We start from the raw sequence: 19,026 nt of genomic DNA, 5'->3' as shown, positions 1-19,026 counted from the left end.
AGCAAATACCTAATGAAATCCATCGTTCGGGAGCACTTAGGCCTTTGTCTCCGCTTGGCACCGAAGGCTGCTTACAGCATCACGTTTTATGAAAAGCTTCAAAATTACGCTGTACACAGTTGGACGGTGTCAATGTCAACCGAAGACCAAGACCTAACACTTACTTTACTACATAAAATGGCCTGAGGGTTCGACTCGACTGAACTCGATTAATTGTAATATCAGCAATGAAATGACCGAACGCATGCGACAACCGTGTAAGATAAAGTGTCCGTGGTCTGAACAAAGCGTCCGATTAAATCAACGCGTCCATCGGTCGTCGACGCAGATCCAAATCTACGTACAGTAAACAACCATTAACCTACTAGTAAACATACCAGCCGGACACATCCTATGGCCATCATTCAAATACCTACAATGACGAACTTGGCAACATCTTTGTAGCATAAGATATAGGTTTAAGTAGTCATAGTTGTTGACGTAGAAAATAATATAGTATAATTAGTATACATATTTGGGATCTCATACAGTTTTGATAAGGTCAAATCTACACGACATTGAGGAAAACCTTCGTATAGGGGAGGCATGTCCGACCGTTCGTAGTGGAAATATATTGTAGACAAATTTGTTCAGCAGTAGATGTCTTCTGGCTGATATAACGAAAGGTCTACCATTAATTATCGGCTATTAGAACCCTACGATTGTTAAACTGTGAACTGAACTTTTGTTAAAAATGCTACATAATATACACACCCATATTAACATTTAACCAGCACAAACCTAGGTATAGTTCTTTCTCAGCTACGTACCTACTTTTAGCTAACCTTAATAAAATATTTCATATGAGAGATTCGGCGATAATTTCCTAACAATATTTGGGAACCGTCGGTGCAAACAGCAATATCGCGTGAGTGCGAACACGCTTCACAATCAGATCGTAATGAAGTCTGAGCTTACTTTGTTTTATTTATCAAGAGCTAACACACATTCGCGTCGTAATATGGACCTATTTGGGCCTACTTGGTTGTAATTGAGGTAAATAAGTGTTGGTATAGTAATTTTTATTATTTATTATCCATAAAAAGTCGCTTCTAAAATACAGTCAGTAGGTATTTGTATGAGAAGTCAGTATTGGAATATACAAAACTTATGCTATGTCAGGGTTTCTTAAAGTGGGGTCCACGGACCCCTTAGAGGTCCGTAGCATATTTATCAGGGGACCACAGTAGGTCAGTTACCTACTGTAAACATACTTATTAGGAAATCTTGTAGTAAACTTGACGAGACCTAAGTGTAATGAAACTTATTATTATTTTCCTAAAATATTATTGACGGGGGTCCGTGCTGGAATTGTTTAAACCCTGTGCTATGTAGATAGAGCTACTTAAGGAATGTCTCTATATATTATTTGTGCTTTGCCCTTAACGCCTCAAAACATACATTTATTTCGGAAGAGCTCAACTTCGTAAGGGGATTCCTTATATCAGCAGAAAGACAGCCACTGCTCTGGACAAAGGCCTACACAATAGTTTTGAATGATTCACGATTAGTTTTACTAGACAGACAAACAAAAACAATACAAAAGGTAATCACGGTCTATATCCCGGTCAATATAAGTCTAGTGAAAGGCCTCCACAGTTTTAAAATCCAAAACGATAATAACAGGTCATGCGCAGCCCTCGTCCAACGGTTACCTGTGATATTCTCTAGAATCTAGATCGTCAATAAACGTTATTACAATATTCTCCCATTGCCACCACAGCACAGTGGGGTATGTCCTTAAACTGGACCCGGGTATGTCCTTAAACTGGACCCGGGTATGTCCTTAAACTACGTCCAAAAGAGAGGTATGGGCACTGTGAATGACATCTCGGTTTGTGTGGTAGGGCACAGGACAGCGGATGTCATTCCAGATCTAGAGCAGAGCCCAACTGGGGAGGTACCTCCACCTTACAGAAAACCGCAGCCAAATAACACTAGACCCTACTAATAGTGTTGTGTTCCTGCCGGTGAGTAAGGTTGCCAGAGCTCGAGGGAGAGGAGTGTTAGGGTCGGCAACGCGCATGTAACTCCTCTGGAGTTGCAGGCGTACATAGGCTACGGAGACTGCTTAACATCCGGCGGGCCGTATGCTTGTTTGCCACCGACGTAGTATTTAAAAAAAAAACCACTGCACAAACACTGTCACAGCGACTACCAGTTTTACGAGCAATATGCTCCGCCGACAGTCACTGCCGTTTGACTCTGGCAACTCTCTATGGACATTAGTCTTTACTATTCAAACGTCTCTGTCAGAATATAGAATCCCATTGATCGCCTGAGTCCACCATCAGTGGTTCGAGTGTGAGTGACAAGCGAGCCAGATAATGCACGCGAAACAAAGCGGCGCCTGATCTAATCAACGATTCAATACGGAGATCCAGTGTAAGCACCTACTCGCTCGACTGTTATGGTAAAGGGTACGTGATATTAATTCCAAGCTCGCTGTGATAAATTATGAGGCAATAATTCAACGACAAATCGAGCTTCGAATTTATAACTTATAACTTAGTAATCATCCGTTTTAAGTTCATGTACAAGTTGAAAGTTGACAGGAATTAATGTTTCGACACTCACTAACTACTTATTCTGACAAACAATGCAGTCATTCAAGAGGGTATTGTGTGAGCCCCTCAGACCAGCGAACAGTTTGTTTTTCTACTTACGTGTGTAAGCTCGTTTTGGCTTACGCGCCTACACGTTTCCTTTATTTTGCATACATATACGGGTTTATGTTTTTCAAACTGGTGACGATGACGGCCTCATTCGCGCCATGTTATTATTGTACCTACTATTTAATTTTATTGTACGATGCCACGAATTTACTGTAGTATTCCTATTTATACCACCCGGGTACCGGGCCAGACCGGAGGGGACCTTACTCAAGTCAAAGGAATTTGAAGTTTTTATAGAGAACATAATTAAATTCCAATCTATAGTGACTAATACAAAGTTCCTTACAATCCTTACCCATCTATGACCATCCCTACTAATATTGTAAACGCGAAAGTAACTGCCTTTATGTCTGTCGATCTGTTCCCTCCTCACGCTTAAACCGCTAAACCGATTTAGATGAAATTTGGTATGGAGATAGTTTGAGGCCCGGGAAAGGACATATAATAGTTTTTATCAATCATCAAATCGTCATCATCATTCCACCCCGGCAAAGTCGCGGGCAGAAGCTGGTCAGATCATAAATAACGGTTATTCTCCGTCAGTATAAACTTTCATATTATATCATGCAAAGTCGTAACATTGTGTTCTCGCTCAACAAATACGATAAAAAAATATCTGTAGCGTAGTATCGCGCCATTACGCCGCACTCGGTATTGTCATAGATCACAGTCTAGTTCACCCGCGTTAAGAATTCATAAAGCTTAAATTACTCTAACGAGAGAATGCTGTTGAGTGAAATAATTTAGGGTGGTTATCAGGAGTTGGCGACGCCAGCAATTGAGACGTTACGTTGTTTGGTGGGTCCGTAACGAGCAACTGGCTTAATGCACGCAACAAATTACTTACTACAACCAACGGCCTCGCCGCACGGGCCACATACTGTCATTTTACAAAGGTTACATGTACGGCTAACATCAAACATATGTTTACACTTTTGCACCCTATTACGTTATATTTAAGGAGCATAATGTTTACATATGTTTAACTTAACGTCGACTGTAGGTACAGTCGCCATCAGATATATCGGAGCGGCCGAGGTGCTCACAAATATCTGAACACGCCTCTAGATTGTCATGGCGCTAGGTGCGTGTTCACATATTTTTGAGTCCCTCGGCCGCTCCGATATATCTGATAGTGACTGTACATACGATTGTGGACGGCAAAAAGGATATTCTGAAATACAATACATCGGGTATATACGAGTCAGCAAAATGCGCGAAACACGTGTGGTACACGTGTATTTCTTACAGCAATTCGCGAGTGGGTTCTTAACATTTCCGCGCTATGTCATAGGTAGTAAGTTCATTCTAGGTTAGGTGCGCTAATAGTAATAACTTATATTTCATGTCGGCGGAAAATGCAGTTGGTATTTTTTTACATTGAACATTTTTGGCATAAGTATTGAATAACAAAATGCATTTTAAGCTTAAACCCAATGGTTCAATGGTTCAATTATTAAGAGTATACATACAAACGAAGTCCTCTTTTTCCTCTCTGGATATTGACATTATGGAAAATGTTTTAACATAAAGTTTCAGAGCAAACTATTATAGCTACTCGTTTAAAAATGAGGGCATAACTACGTTTGTATGGAGAACTGAGCTTACCGGGGACCCATAAGTTCTTCCCATAAGTCCTTACTAATATTATAAAAGCAAAAGTAACTGACTGTCTGTTACCTCTTCATGCTTATACTGCTGAACCGATTTAGATATTTGGTATGAAAATAGTTTGAGGTCCAGTTCAGGACAAGTTAACAAGTAGGTATAAGTTTATCGTTTTTTTAACACAACTGCCGAAGGAGGGTTCTGTTATAACTAATCTACAACACATACAAGCATTACGAATATAAAAAAGATACACAATACTTTCATTTGTGAATGTACATATTATTAATCTATTACAGTGCACATACAAAGTCACCAAGTAACCCCATACAATTGTAATATAAATAAATAAATATTATAGGATATTCTTACACAGATTGACTAAGTACCACGGTAAGCCCATGGAGGCTTGTGTTATGGGTACTCAGACAACGATATATATAATATATAAATACTTAAATACGTAGAAAACACCCATGATTCAGGAACAAATATCTGTGCTCATCACACAATTAAATGCCCTTACCGGGATACGAACCTAGGATCATCGGCTTCATAGGCAGGGTCACTACCCACTAGGCCAGACCGGTCGTCAGAACATTTGTGTAAGTGCTATGCAAAAACCAGGTTGTCAGTCAAAGGTAATGTAATTTTACAAAATATGTGTTTATTTACAGTTTATCATATTTAACAGACAAAGTCCTTCATAAAAATGAAATATAAAAATCACTATGACATTTATGAGTAAGAAGGATTACTAGGAGATGCGACCGGTTAAAATCAACTGTTTGTTATGCAGTATAAATAGATACTGTTATATAGTTATCTAGATACACATACACTCCTCCCTTTGACAGTTTACTAAAAATATATAAAAAAAACCGGCCAAGTGCAAGTCGGACTCGCGTTCCAAGGGTTCCGTACTTCACATAATTTTTAACAATGCATTTTTGTATGTGAAACGTGAGTGAATTGTCTTTGAAAAACCTGTAGGGGTCGGATCAAAAACTAAGACTCGCGCTTGACTGCACATTTCTAATAGGTTTTCCTGTGATCTACTATCCTGTGAACTATTTTGAGTATTATTTTTTTAATTTTAGACCCAGTAGTTTTGGAGATTAAGGGGTGGGAAAGGTCATTTTTTGCCTATTTTCTTGAATAACTTCTAAACTGTTTATCATAAAATTATAAAAAAAAATATTTGAGATACAATAAGCTTCATCATTTAATATGTAACATGATATTTGAAAAACTTTATTTTTTAATTCTCTCATTTACCCCCCAAAAGTGGCTCCCATGTTTAAAATTCATTTGTTACATGTCCATCTTTGGGTCACAAACTTACATATGTGTACCAAATTTCAACTTAATTGGTCCAGTAGTCTTGGAGAAAATAGGCTGTCACAAACGGACAGACAGACAGACAGACGCACAAGTGATTCTATAAGGGTTCCGTTTTTTTCCTTTTGAGGTACAGAACCCTAAAAATTTACTTTGCTTTAAGAGCAGATTAAAGCATAAAAATACCTAGATGGTAAAGTAATGCATGACTTCAAGCTCAGGAAGTACATTGATTTCTAATCGAAGTAACAAGAAGTGAGATTTTTTAAACCGTGACTGGGAATTTAACAATATATTTATAACCCCTTTCAATATGCATAAAAACAATATACATGATATGGGTATTAATATTGTGACTAAAAGTTTTAAGTTAGTTAAATCGATTTTAATTTAGTTTATTAGTTTAAAGAATTAAGTCAGTAATTTAAAAGTTTTTGTTGAACCTGACTATCTTAATAATAAACCTTAGTTAGCAAAATTGTTATTTTAGAAACAGAATGAAACGAATTTGTGTTAGGTATCTAAACTAAAGTAAACAAATTAGAACAATATGAGCAAAAATTAAATATAAAATAATATGATACTCTCTAAAAATGGACCCCTATAAAATAATATTGCAATTAATGTAACATAATGATAGATTTGTTTGCAATGTTGACGGTGATAAATTAATTCCACCTTCGTGTCAGAAGCCGGTGTTGCTTGAAGAATTCCACTGTTTAAATGCTGTTGTCATAAAAAGGTTACCTGTGTTTACTTCAAAACACCAAGATTATCTTTCGAAAGAGACTTTTCTTTACACTGGTAAAAGATAATCACGTCTTACATAACTAAACGTTATTTTGATCACCAAGCTTAAAAAGCTGAAATGTTAAGGACAAAACTTATGACAATTTTTTTTCACTATCATACCTGAATGGTTCACCTCTCCGTAATCTGAATTCTTTATCAGCAGCACAGCACTAACACTTTCATTCGGTTCTTGATAAGTCGTTTATAACTTTAATAAAAAAGTCCACAGGCACAGCTTTTTTACAATATCACAAACATTTTCTTCCTGCTTTGCGTCTTCTTCCTAACATTCCTAACAAAAAAAACTAACCATAAATAATCATGACATGACGTGACGTTCCGAAAGCTTTCTTTTCCTGTAAATTGTCTAAGCTTGGGTTAAAAACGCTGATTAAAAAAAAAATCTGAAGTCCGTATCTGCAGTCTAAAGAATATATAGTTGGTCAAGCAAACCTTGTCAGTAGAAAAAGGCGGCAATTTTAAAAAATGTAGGCGCGAAAACTTGTTTTTGCGCTTCTTAAAATATATCAGAACCGTAATTTGAATATAGCACTCAAATATTGTAAATTTCAGTAGTATATTCATATAGATACTACCACAATGGTATCTTTTTAACATTGGCAACATGTGCGAGTGAGATACGGGGCTCTGGTTTGCTATCTCATGTGTACCGTTTTCTCTATTGCCTATCTCTATCACCTTTTTAGCTCGGTAATAAGGTTCAATTTAGTATCGCAAAAAAAAGTGACAGCTCGCTCCACCTTATATTCATGGGCCAAAATTGTTTAAAAAAAATGTCACTTCACTTGGCTTAAAGGACTCTTATCCAGGTCATAATTGTTTAAAAAATAAGTCTCTACCCTTGTCAATTTCAATTGTCAAAATTGTCATTTTGTGTTCATCCTCAATACTAACCTGCAAAGGCTGTAAAATTCTCGCAAAAATATAGGTTTAAATATTAAGTACAATGATTCCTAGTATCAGGAGTTTAATTAAGACATCAGTAGCGCTGTACCACCAGTCTTACAATGTTGTTGGTGCTTGTGTCCCCGTTTTCAACAGAAAAACCTTACACACAACTAATGTTGTTCAAGATCTAATGGAATTTTTCGATAACAAGAAAAACTGGAAGGAGACTAATATTAAAGTAGGAAGAGCGTGGAAACTAGATGAACTTAGGATAAAATCGAACACTGATCTACACAAGCTGTGGTATGTGCTCTTAAAAGAACGCAACATGCTTTATACTATGGAACATGCATGTACTGAAAAAGTAAGATTGTTTCCTAATCCAGAAAGAATAGATAAAGTGCAAGAGTCCATGAATAACATAGAGACAGTTGTGAGGGAGCGTAATGTGGCATATTACCAGCTGGAGACAGGAGAAACTGGAGAGAGACCAGTAACTGATGTTGTAAATGTATTTGGGTTGCCAGAAAAGTACGAAAAGAAGGAATATTTTATTCCGCAATTCATGAATAGTCGATGGGTGAAGCCTTATTTGGAACATGGAATTGTTAACAGCAGGGCTGTGAAGAAATTTTTCCGATTGTATAGAGAGAAACAGCTCAATGAGAAACGCAAGGCTCGGAATAGGGACTTTCATCATGTGCAACACCTTTTGAAAAGGTTCCCTGACATGGATATGGAAAAACTTAAAGCAGAGTACCCCGATGTTGATATAGAGAGAGCTAAACTCAGCAGGAAGGCTAGAGGTCATTTCATGCCGAAATATTAGTTTTTTATTTTATTTATGTATGGTAGTTTAATAAAAACAGTTCTCTGGAAAATACAGAAGTATTATTTATTTCTCGTCTCATGGTAACTTTTATAATTTGTTCAAAAATAGTTTAATCAGCAGGTACATCTGTATTTAAAACATAGAATCATAAAAAGTAAAAATGTAAAAAAATCTTAAAAAGTATTAAACATATTAATAACGGGTCACTCACGTATTTTAAGTCGAAAACGCTTGACATGTTTCACTCCGTACCAAGGAGCGTCATCAAGCTCCTGATGACGCTCCTCAGTACAGAGTGAAACATGTAGAGCGTTTTCGACTTAAAATACGTGACTGACCCGTTATTAATATGTTTAATGTCTGTGTCTCACGGAAGTTTTGTTATTAAAATCTTAAAAAGTATTGAGTGCTATTCCAATATATTATTAAACAGATCCAGCACCTCCGGCCACCCTTCATCTTTCATCATTATTTGCTTCATCTTTATAAGTTCTTGTAGGGATGCATAAATCGTTCTGTATTTCTTTATGTAGTCTACAGAAACAGAATATGTGCCAGGTTTGGGCATAACTATATTGAAAGCTTGTGAAGAGTCTTGCAATAATTTGTTATTGAGATCATCTAATGTCTCTTGTACGGTTTTCACGCTATAGGTATCTAAAAGAGCTTCAAGTGTAACATATAGTACATGGACCACCTGATATTCACTGACAACTTTATCAGGCCCTGAGGGTGAAATTTTCGGAAATCCATTATTGTTATTGTTGTCCGAGTTTGAAAGACTAACATCATCCAGTCTGCATTGCTCCATCAAAGAGAGTAACATGTCATAAGTTTTGTCTGATGTGGAAGATTGTGATTTCAATACTTGTATGTCACTGCATTCAGGATATCCTTCCTTTTGACACTTTTCAATGTAGTCAATTAAAACTCTGATCACATTGTCCTCTTTTTCTTTGACCTTTAAAAATGATTTGGTAACATGCATTCCTATCAAGTATCTCATGAATTGGGGCTGAATTCTTTCCAATATATGTATTACTGAATCATTGGACAGACCTGCAAAATAAAGACAATTAGAGAGAGTATGCAAACACTGCCAGTACAAAATACGCATTTAAAATAGGCATTTGTAACATGGGCCTTGTTGCCTGAATCAAATTTTAAATAAATAAATAAAATAAGTAATTTGGAACCATAAACATGTATGCACCTATACATGTACATATATCAATTCGTAAGGCTTGCAGGTGTGTGAGTTGAGCATGACAGTGCTATGCATGTCTATGTCTATAATAATTCGTACTAAGGCTACAACGGGCTCAGACTATACTATTTTGTACTATTATTAGTCAGCACTAGTGAATAAATTTGTACTTGCCTTTTTCATTACTTGTCATGCTTTCATAAAATTTAGTTGCAAATGAGTTGCAGTATTTTCCTAAATTGGGGTAGTCACTATTGGAGTTTGTTTCACATATATAGATAATTTGAATCATCGTGTTTAGCCAGGTCTGAAAAAGATAATAATAGGAGCATTTACAAAATGTAGATTCTACAAATTTTAACCACAATAAAAATGCTGCTTTGTATATTAGACACTAATATAATATTAGCCCATGGATGTTATTGTATACCCCTGGACCTAAAAGTAGATACTTGTAATTTACATGAATTATAGGCCGTAAACGTGAAGCGCCATATGGTGACCACAAGTCGTTTTATATGGTCCATCTAGTAGTCTTTTTTTTCAGATAAATCATTGGTACAGTTGACAACAAATATTTTTCGTCATATTTATTGCCGGACTAACATACATACAGTCATTAGTTGTATGTGTTCCTCCGGATACTGCAGGTGAATGACGTATATAAACAAGTTAACTATCTGGCGACAATTTTTGGTGAAACCGCCAGTGTTTAGGGGAGTAGTTGGCCATAGAAGGGCAGCAAGCAAGGGTCTTCCTTTCAAATTCATAATATGTCTGCCCATATTCCTGGTGTGCCTGTAAGGATATTATTATCTAAAAAATTATTAAATTAATATTGGGACTTGGTACTGAATTTGGCGTTATTCATAAACGTGATACTGGCCTGAATTAGCTATGAATCGTTTGTCTTTATCTGTCATTTTGACTTATGTATTTGTAAGAAAGGGATAAAACATAATGTAACTACATTAGGCCTGTAAAGTTTTATGAATAAGGATTATAAGGGGGTAAGTCTTTACTTTATGTTTGCAGCAAAGTCATTGCTGCATTAAAATAAGGTAAAGGTGACAATGCCAATTTTTGAGAGGCTGGAAAAAGGGTAGTTTACCCTGTTATTTAATATTTAACGCATTCACTGCCAGGGGGCGTGGCCTAGGAACAAACTTGTATGACGGTGAACGCACATGTGCGTTGGGGGCAGTGAATGTGTTAAAGAGATCCATCACCTTTATTATCTAGGCAACAGATTTCACATTTTGACATTTATAAGCACATTTGAAGTTTACTACCTATTTTTAATTCATAGTTTGGTAATTACTTTACAATAAACAAAGTTATTAATACATGAAATCATTCCTGCACCCAAAACGCTGATGTATGTTCAATAGACTATACTGGTCAGTGGTCACATATACAAGTAGAAATGGCTGAGAATACAGAATCCTATAAATGCTGTTGTCTATCACATGAAATATATGAAAATCTGCAGGACAAGATAAACCGGACTGGATACAAGCAGAATTTTCACATAAGTTAAATGGAATCAAAATAGAATCCTTGCGAGTGCTGTAAACACTCACTTCTTTAGTGTGTCTCAGAAAGAGACACATGGACTGTCTATATTAGATAGAGAATGGAATTCTCAATAGGTATACCTATGTTAAAAGTAACACAATAATATTTATGATAATAAAAATATGAAACCTTGTAAGCCATATGGCGAGATCGTATTGTATTAGTTCAATGGTGCTCTCAAGGACGGCCATCAGCCTTTTAATTCTTTCTGGTCTTTCAAGTCTCTCAAATATTTCAAATTTTTCCTTTTGCCAATGTAAACCTTGAACACCTTCCTTCATTTCAAAAGGTGTGTTCTCATACAGATTTACTAGGGGTTCATTGTTTTCAGCATTTATGTCATTTTCCAGCCGGTTCATACAATATTTAATTACTCCTTCATTAAAGCCGCATTCCTTTCGATTAGTAAATGTGTTGCCTTTCGAATCCATAGGTGTTGTAAGAAAGTTCTCATAGCACTTTCTTAATACTATGGGACATGGAGGGTGAGTGCTGAAATTCACAGCAAGGACTTGTTGGCATTTATCTATTAATTCCTCCACTGTGTAGTTTACATAACTATCATCGTGTGCATTCTGAAACATGTAATACAAATTTTGAATTATTGCTAGACAAATTTACATAGTGTGGAAAGAATGAATGGGGCCTGGAGAGAAAGTACCTCAAAACCTTAAGTTAGCTCATTTTGCTTAAAGGAAACATTCTTTTACTTTTGAAAATAAACAAAACTGCATTCAAGGATTTTTCATTTTTTTTTCAATTTTGCTTGTCTAACATAATAAAATAGGGTGTTTTTTTTTGGAATTTTTAGTCGGTTTGATTTCCGGGCAAGACAAGCGAGTTTAAAAAAATGTTTGAATGCAGTTTTGTCTCTTTTAAAAAATAAAAGAATGTTTCCTTTAAGCAAAATGAGCTAACTTAAGGTTTTAAGGCACAGGCAAGGGCCCATTCATTCTTTTCACACTGTATACCTTAACTTCGCATTTTTTTTGTGACTAGGCAGTTAGTTATCTCGCACTCCTCAACTTCAGTTTGTAGTCTTTAAATTTCTTCCACAAACAGATTTACTTTAACCATTATGTTGCAATAGCAGGTAATAAAATAGAATATAATAAAACTGGCCAAGTGCGAGTCGGAGTCGCGGACGAAGGGTTCTGTACCACAAAAAACAGTAAAAAAAATTACGTTTGTTCATATGAGAGAGAATAAAATAAATATTGAAGTGGAGCCCCACTTCAATATTTTGTTTGTTTTGTTTAGTATTTGTTGTTATAGCGGCAACAGAAGTACAACATCTGTGAAAATTTCAACTATCTAGCTATCACGGTTCATAAGATACAGCCTGGTGACAGACAGACGAACAGACAAAGACGGACAGTGGAGTCTGGTAATAGGGTCCCGTTTTTACCCTTTGGGTACGGAACTCTAAAAACTGATCCTTACCAGCATTATTTCAATAATTTCTTTCATGACTTCAGCCGATAAGTATTGATCACATGAAATGTTGACTTGGCACACCTCTAATGCATCATACCACATTCCGGTTTTTATCTCAATGTTGAAAGTCTCTGTAGCATAACAAGGCATTTCATGTAATGTCTGAAATAAATTTAAGAAATATAATTAAATTGATGATTATTATATTCTGTTATGTTTGAAGTCAATATTCATGCATATCTCATCAAACAAATATTTTTCATTTGTAGGATTAAACTGATTAAAGCCTAACAAGTAGGGGATTATTAGTGAAACTGTCCAGGTGTTTCCCAAAAAACCCCTTTGCTACTTGACATACCAACTCCAAATTTGGAGAAATCCAGGGATACCTGAACATTTCTTCATCATACATTTACATTTAGGTACACATAAAAATGTGTCCAGTTTACTTATTGTTATTATACAAACAAAACTTTGGAGTCGTAGTTTACCTCATGTTTTAAATGGTTGCATTCACTTTTTGCACAGGTTGGTAAATTCAAGATTTGTAGCCGTTTTTGCCGATTTAAATATGTTTCACATGACACCTTTTCACATGCATTTACAAAATTTTTCCTCTTCATGGTTTGCAGCTCTTTTTGTCGTTCTAATTCTGTTTTTAATTCAGACCTTGTACGCTTTTCTGTTACATTTGTGGATTCACGTTGTACTTGATTATAAGGACTATATTTCATACGTTTCTTTTCGGGACTGGACATGGCTTGTTAATTAGTAATGGCGTAATGCATATTAAAAATCAGGATTCAGTTCGAGTTATTATAAATCACAGAAAATAGAAAATAATAACAAATCCAAGAGATCAAGAACGCGCCAATTTCTCGTTTTCACTGTCAACTGTCAACTACTGTCAAGTGTCCTGTAACAGACGGGCGCACCGGACCGCAAACTTGGAGCCATCTTGGAGCGGTTCTAGAGCTTCCTCCAAACTATGTGAGTGAATCGCGGCGATTTTGCAGTTTGGTTTGCTGCAAGATGCCGGCGAGTTTTATCTATGGCTTCATACGTGATTTAGCAGTTTCATATAGCCGCTTAATACAATAATCATAATATAATTAATAAGGGCCCTTAACACTCGTGCGCGAATCACGGCGCGAAGCCGCGAACGCGAGTGTGGCGTCGATTTCGCAGATTGTTCACGCCTTCGCGCCTTGTTCTCCATTTTTTGTCGGTTTTTCGGCCCGCGTCAAAGAAGACGCGAAGCGCAAACTTGCAAGACTTCACATTAAGTTCTCTCCACACTCATGCGCGAATCGCGGCGCGAAGCCGTGAACGTGAGTGTGGAGTCTAGTTCGCTAATCAGCGAAATCGAATCCACACTTGCGTTCGCGGCTTCGCGCTGCGTAGTCAGGAGCGGGCTTTACACTATTTTGGCTCCTCTGTGGCAAGATTAATAATAAGCCTCTTCCACACTCGCGGCTTCGCGCCGCGATTCGCGCACGAGTGTGGAGGAAGCTTTTGATGCAGGCCGAAAAACCACCAAAAAAACGGGGAACAAGGCGCGAAGGCATGAACAATCTGCGAAATCGACGTCACACTCGCGTTCGCGGCTTCGCGCCGTGCGCACGAGTGTGGAGGGCCCTTAAAATATATAAATACAAATATATAACCTAGGAGGATATAACCAAACGGAGTAGCCATTAACAGGCGTTCCCCTCTGTTGAAAATAGTCTGCCAAATCCCTTTGTTTTTTGCTCATTAATATGTGTAATATCGATAGCTTTATTATACAGTACCTAATATATCTAATGTGGTAGTGTGCAGTGAATGGAGAATTAATCTCAAAGCGTGTTTAACTACCAGTTTGGAGTCAACGGCCGGTAGTCCGCGTGCTTCTCGTAAAATCCAGCTATCGGTTTTACGAGACAAATACAACAACCACCGAACAACGTCGTGCTCTAAGAGCATTTGATATTTCTACCTCTAACCGTGTCTAGCTAGAGCCCTAGAGGCCCATAATTTTATTGTTTACCGTACACTGGCTATGTATATGTTTTAATCAAGAAATATTAATTCGATCCCACGTGGATCCCACTTTGACGTTGGCGAAATCATCGATGGAGCCATACTACCTGAAAAATTGAATGAGGGCTATCGTTTTTTTGCTCACCAGTTGGCGCCTCTGTTGATGGTGGTCCAAAAGACTAAAGAACAGGTGTCAGTCATTGAAGTGACAAGTGACATTTGACATTTCGAACTATGGAAAAGACCACCATCTACACTAGCGCCCCTAGCGGCGAATTCATACGCGTTAGCCCTCATTGAATTGACGTTCCCCTCCCCCGCAAAAATCGGCAGACTTTTTGTACAGAAAAATACAGACGTGGCGTCTCCGTTTGGTTTTATCCTCCTAGTATGTAGTACATACTAAACATGGAGACTATATAAAGGAGCCAAATCTCTATGTATGAAAAGTGTCCATCAAAAAACAGTAATTAGTCGGCGCCACTATACACCGAAATACTACCAAAAACAACCTACGTAATTTGGTTGGGTTATTTGTTGCCTTATATGGTTCATGTTATACCATTACTCATGTCCCAGAGCCTAACTAGCGCCACTGGAGAGATTAGGAACTATTATTTAAAGCTGAAAGCGGTCACTTTTGCAACAATTCTGCCATAAGAGATTGGCATCCTTTCTATACCATCCATAATACTAAAGTACATTTCCACGACCTTGGCGTTTAAAAAAAATGAGCGTTTTCTAAAAATTTGTTGGACCAAGTTGAAAATGTTATAATGTGTTATAATTATATTTGTTGTCTACTGAAAAAGCCCTTTCTTTTCATACCCCACATGGTATGTTTTCAGTAAAAAACCGGACAAATACGAGTCGGACTCGCCTAGGGTTCCGTATCCAAAGGGTAAAAACGGGAAACGGGAGTAATCCGAGTAATAAGGATTACTAAGACTTCACTGTCCGTCTGTCTGTCTGTCTGTCACCAGGCTGTATCTCGTGATCCGTGATAGCCAGACAGTTGAAATTTTCACAGATGATGTATTTCTGTTGCCGCTATTACAACAAATACTAAAAAAGTACGGAACCCTCGGTGGGCGAGTCCGACTCGCACTTGTCCGGTTTTTTTTCCTTTTGAAGTACGGAACCCTAAAAATACAGCGAATTTAAGTTTTTCATGCAGCTTGTTTTATAAGCTGGAGCTATATAAACTAAAGCTAGCCATTTTAGTCACTAAGGGTTCTAGTGTACTAGGCGGTAAATTTATTAAATCTAGGAATGGTAACCCTATGATGACATAGTGGTTTTACAGCCCCTTTGCTTTACTACCACCGATGAATAGCTGCCAGGCGCCAGGTTAAAGTTATGAAGGATAGATAGTACAACTAACTAGAGTGGTTTTATTGATTAACTAGCTGTGCCCGCGGCTTCGCCTGCGTGGAATTCGGTCTGTTTCAGTAAGCGGCTAATTCACCCCTAATTTATCTCCCTGTCCCCTGGAGACAGAACTTAAAGTAAAGTTGACAGATGGATACGCTAGAGGACTGTAGTCCAGATAAAATATTTTACAATTAGGTACCTACCACCAAAGATAGATATAACTCCGTAATAGATGGATACAGTCTAAGGAAAAAACGTGCCTCGAAAATCACGAAAATTTGATTCTCGTATAGAGGGCGTTGACGGTTTCGTTTGTTATTATCTAACAATTTTAACGCATATCAGTGAAAGAACATGGGTCAAAATAAAAAAATTATTAATGCAAATAAAAAAGATCATTTATCCATATTTAAATACATTTTATCGTATTTTAATAAATCTTCATTTTTAGTTTTAAAGTGTGTCGATAGATGGCAGTGAATTTACTGTGGTTTCAAAATTTACTATGACAGTACCGTTCTATAATATTATATCCTCTTTGCTACCACTAAATAAAATTACACTACAAAATGAATATTTTTTTTGCCCTTATTCAAATTTTTGTCGTGATTTAAATGGCATAGAGTAGTATAGGTGTATTTCGAACGATACAGTACCATTTTTGTTTAACGTCCTTGACTGTACCTATGCAAATCGGGTACACTACATAATTCCGAAATTTTTTATTTCGAATTTTAGAATGTCGAATTTTATCATTCCGATTTTTAAATGCTCGATCCATCAAAATTCCGACTGTCATAATTACGAATGATGAAAATCACGAAGATTTATATTTCCGAAAACCCAAAAAGCCGAATATTGTAAATTCCGAACTACATAATTCCGACTATAACAATTCCGATGGTGGCAAACACCGAATTTAACATTTACGATTTTCAAAATCACGAATTCGGAATTGCCCTTATTCCGAATTAACGTGATTCCTATTTTAAATATCCCAATTTTTAAATTTCCACTTTTCTGGCAACAGTTCGTTTTCTTGGGGGTCGCAGTTCTAACCTAACCTAACCCACTTCTAGCAACAGTTCGGGTTCGCAGGTTCGCAGTTCTGTCTAATTTATTTATGCCGAATTTTTATGCCAAACATATTTTATGCCGAATTTAACATGATGCGGCACGACAGGTACCCGTAATAATTACTAAAACGTGAGTCTTCATTTGAATATCACGGATTTCATTTTTCCGATCTTGTAAAAAACCGAATTTCTGAATACCGAATTATTTTATTTCCGATCGGACAATGATTTTTCAGAATTTAGGAATTCGGAAAAAAAAATATTTTCGGAAAAGTGTAAAATCGGAACTTTAAGCTTTCTATCAAGTGACAATCGGATTTTAAGTTTTCGGAAATAGCACATTCGTGATTTTATTCCATCGTGTTTTTAAAAATCGTAATTTTGATATTTCGGACTTATAAATAATCGGGATTATGAAAGTCGTGGTTATAAAAATCGGAAAAACATATTTCGGAATATTTGGGTGTTCCCATCAAAATCATGTCATCCAAATCGGTCCTCCAGTCAAATCAGTCAAATGACGCCGGCGGCGGGCAGCGTCTGCCCCTTTTTTTTTTTTCGGAGTTTGAAATGCATCTGCCCCTACGACTTGTTGATGGTCATAGCGAAGCAGACGCTCACGGGGACCTGTAGGCGCTTGAAGCGGAACGGGAAGTTGCTCGGAATGAGAAGGATACGCGGGATGAACACGGCTTCTCCGGCGCCACACTCCGTCAGGATCTGCGCCTACATATGTATTACGTACGATATATTTGGGATCACAATCGAACTCGCGCTGGCTTGCCGTTTCAGCCGAAAGCGAAGCGACCTGCCTGGCTAGAGCGCCACTGAGTCTCTCACCGTGGTTTTTCTCAGTCTCCTGAGACCGTGCCCCTTGTGGCCGCAATGCATTGCGAGACTTTTGCGAAAGATTCGATTTTTTTCGGCAAGGCATGGTAACGCGTTTAAGTCCCAAATCGTTTGACATTTACTGAAAAATGATTTTTTTAAAGTACCCACCTTCGTGACCATTATTAAGAGGAAAGGGCACGGCCGCTTCTCCATGCAAACGCAGTCTCCATTTTTTTGGTTAAAAACTACCCTATGTTCTTCCACGGGACTCAAACTATCTCTATACCAAATTTTATCTAAATCGGTTTAGCGGTTTAAGCGTAAAGAGAAATTAAAAAAAGTTTTTTCATATTTTTTGTGTTTTTACTCGGGAATGGTATCATTTTGATATCATAAATGAATTCGGCATACCCGATTTATACAAAATCGATACCTAACTTGGCCTAGTAGCTAAAATGATATAGTTATCAAGATAAAGTTTTTAACCGCTTTTTCACCACCATGGGGGATGAATTTTTAAAAACGCTGAAAGTAATTTTCTTGCTTTTTAATATAATAACGTTTTGCAAAGTTTTAAGTTCCTAGCTTAAAATAAAATTTGCACCCCAAGACAAACTTTCATCCCCTTTTCAACCCCCTGAGGGGTTAAATTTCCGAAAACGTCAAAATTAGTTTTTTTGTAATCGTCTATCATACCTTTCTAAGAAGTTTCAAAGCATTTGTAATGGATTCAAACTTTCAACCCCCTTTTAACCCTGTTAGGGGACGAATTCTTGAAAACGCTAAAATCACTTTTCCTGTATTATAATAATATGCTCATTATACAAAGTTTCAAGTAACGCACTCAAAAAAAAATTGATCTCCATACAAACTTTCAACCTCTATTTCACCTCCTTAGGGGATGAATTTTCAAAAACGCTGAAATTAGTTTTCTTGTATTTCAATAATATATCTTCTTACGAAGTTTCAAATTGCTAGCTTAAAATAAATCTTGAACCCCATACAAACTTTCATCCCCTTTTTAACCCCCTTAGGGGTAAAATTTCTCAAATTTTTATAGCCTAAAACCTGGCCGTGGATTTTTTCGACAGATTAGTAAAGTTTGCATCAAAATCCGTTCAGCCGTTTTCATTTGTAGCGCGGTCAAATAAACAGACAAACAGATAAACAGATAAACAGACAAACAGACAAACAGATAAACAGACAAAAATTCTAAAAACTGTTGGAATGTGTTCTGTTATCGATTCTAAGTATCCCCAGGCAATTTTTTTTCGAATATCTTCCATGTACAGACTTTCGACCCTC

At 37.0% G+C, this 19,026-nt stretch overlaps 2 protein-coding genes across 2 annotated transcripts; one reads left to right on the top strand and one right to left on the bottom strand.

The window, feature by feature from the left end:
* Positions 1-7,354: 7,354 nt before the first annotated feature.
* On the top strand, positions 7,355-8,235 carry LOC134743053 (large ribosomal subunit protein uL29m). Its single transcript, XM_063676332.1, has one exon. The coding sequence runs from the start codon at positions 7,423-7,425 to the stop codon at positions 8,191-8,193; it is 771 nt and encodes a 256-aa protein (XP_063532402.1). The 5' UTR covers positions 7,355-7,422; the 3' UTR covers positions 8,194-8,235.
* A 263-nt stretch (positions 8,236-8,498) lies between these two features.
* On the bottom strand, positions 8,499-13,305 carry LOC134743051 (uncharacterized). Its single transcript, XM_063676331.1, has 6 exons — positions 12,910-13,305; positions 12,425-12,580; positions 11,111-11,556; positions 10,018-10,201; positions 9,578-9,710; positions 8,499-9,255 (listed from the first exon to the last, which is right to left on the bottom strand). Exons 1-6 carry the CDS (start codon positions 13,174-13,176, stop codon positions 8,606-8,608), a joined length of 1,836 nt encoding a protein of 611 aa, XP_063532401.1. The 5' UTR covers positions 13,177-13,305; the 3' UTR covers positions 8,499-8,605.
* Positions 13,306-19,026: the final 5,721 nt, after the last annotated feature.

The sequence above is a fragment of the Cydia strobilella genome, chromosome 7 (assembly GCF_947568885.1).
Source record: "Cydia strobilella chromosome 7, ilCydStro3.1, whole genome shotgun sequence".
NCBI lineage: Eukaryota > Metazoa > Arthropoda > Insecta > Lepidoptera > Tortricidae > Cydia > Cydia strobilella.
Note: the sequence above shows the minus strand (reverse complement) of the source record. Positions and strands in the feature narration are given on the sequence as shown.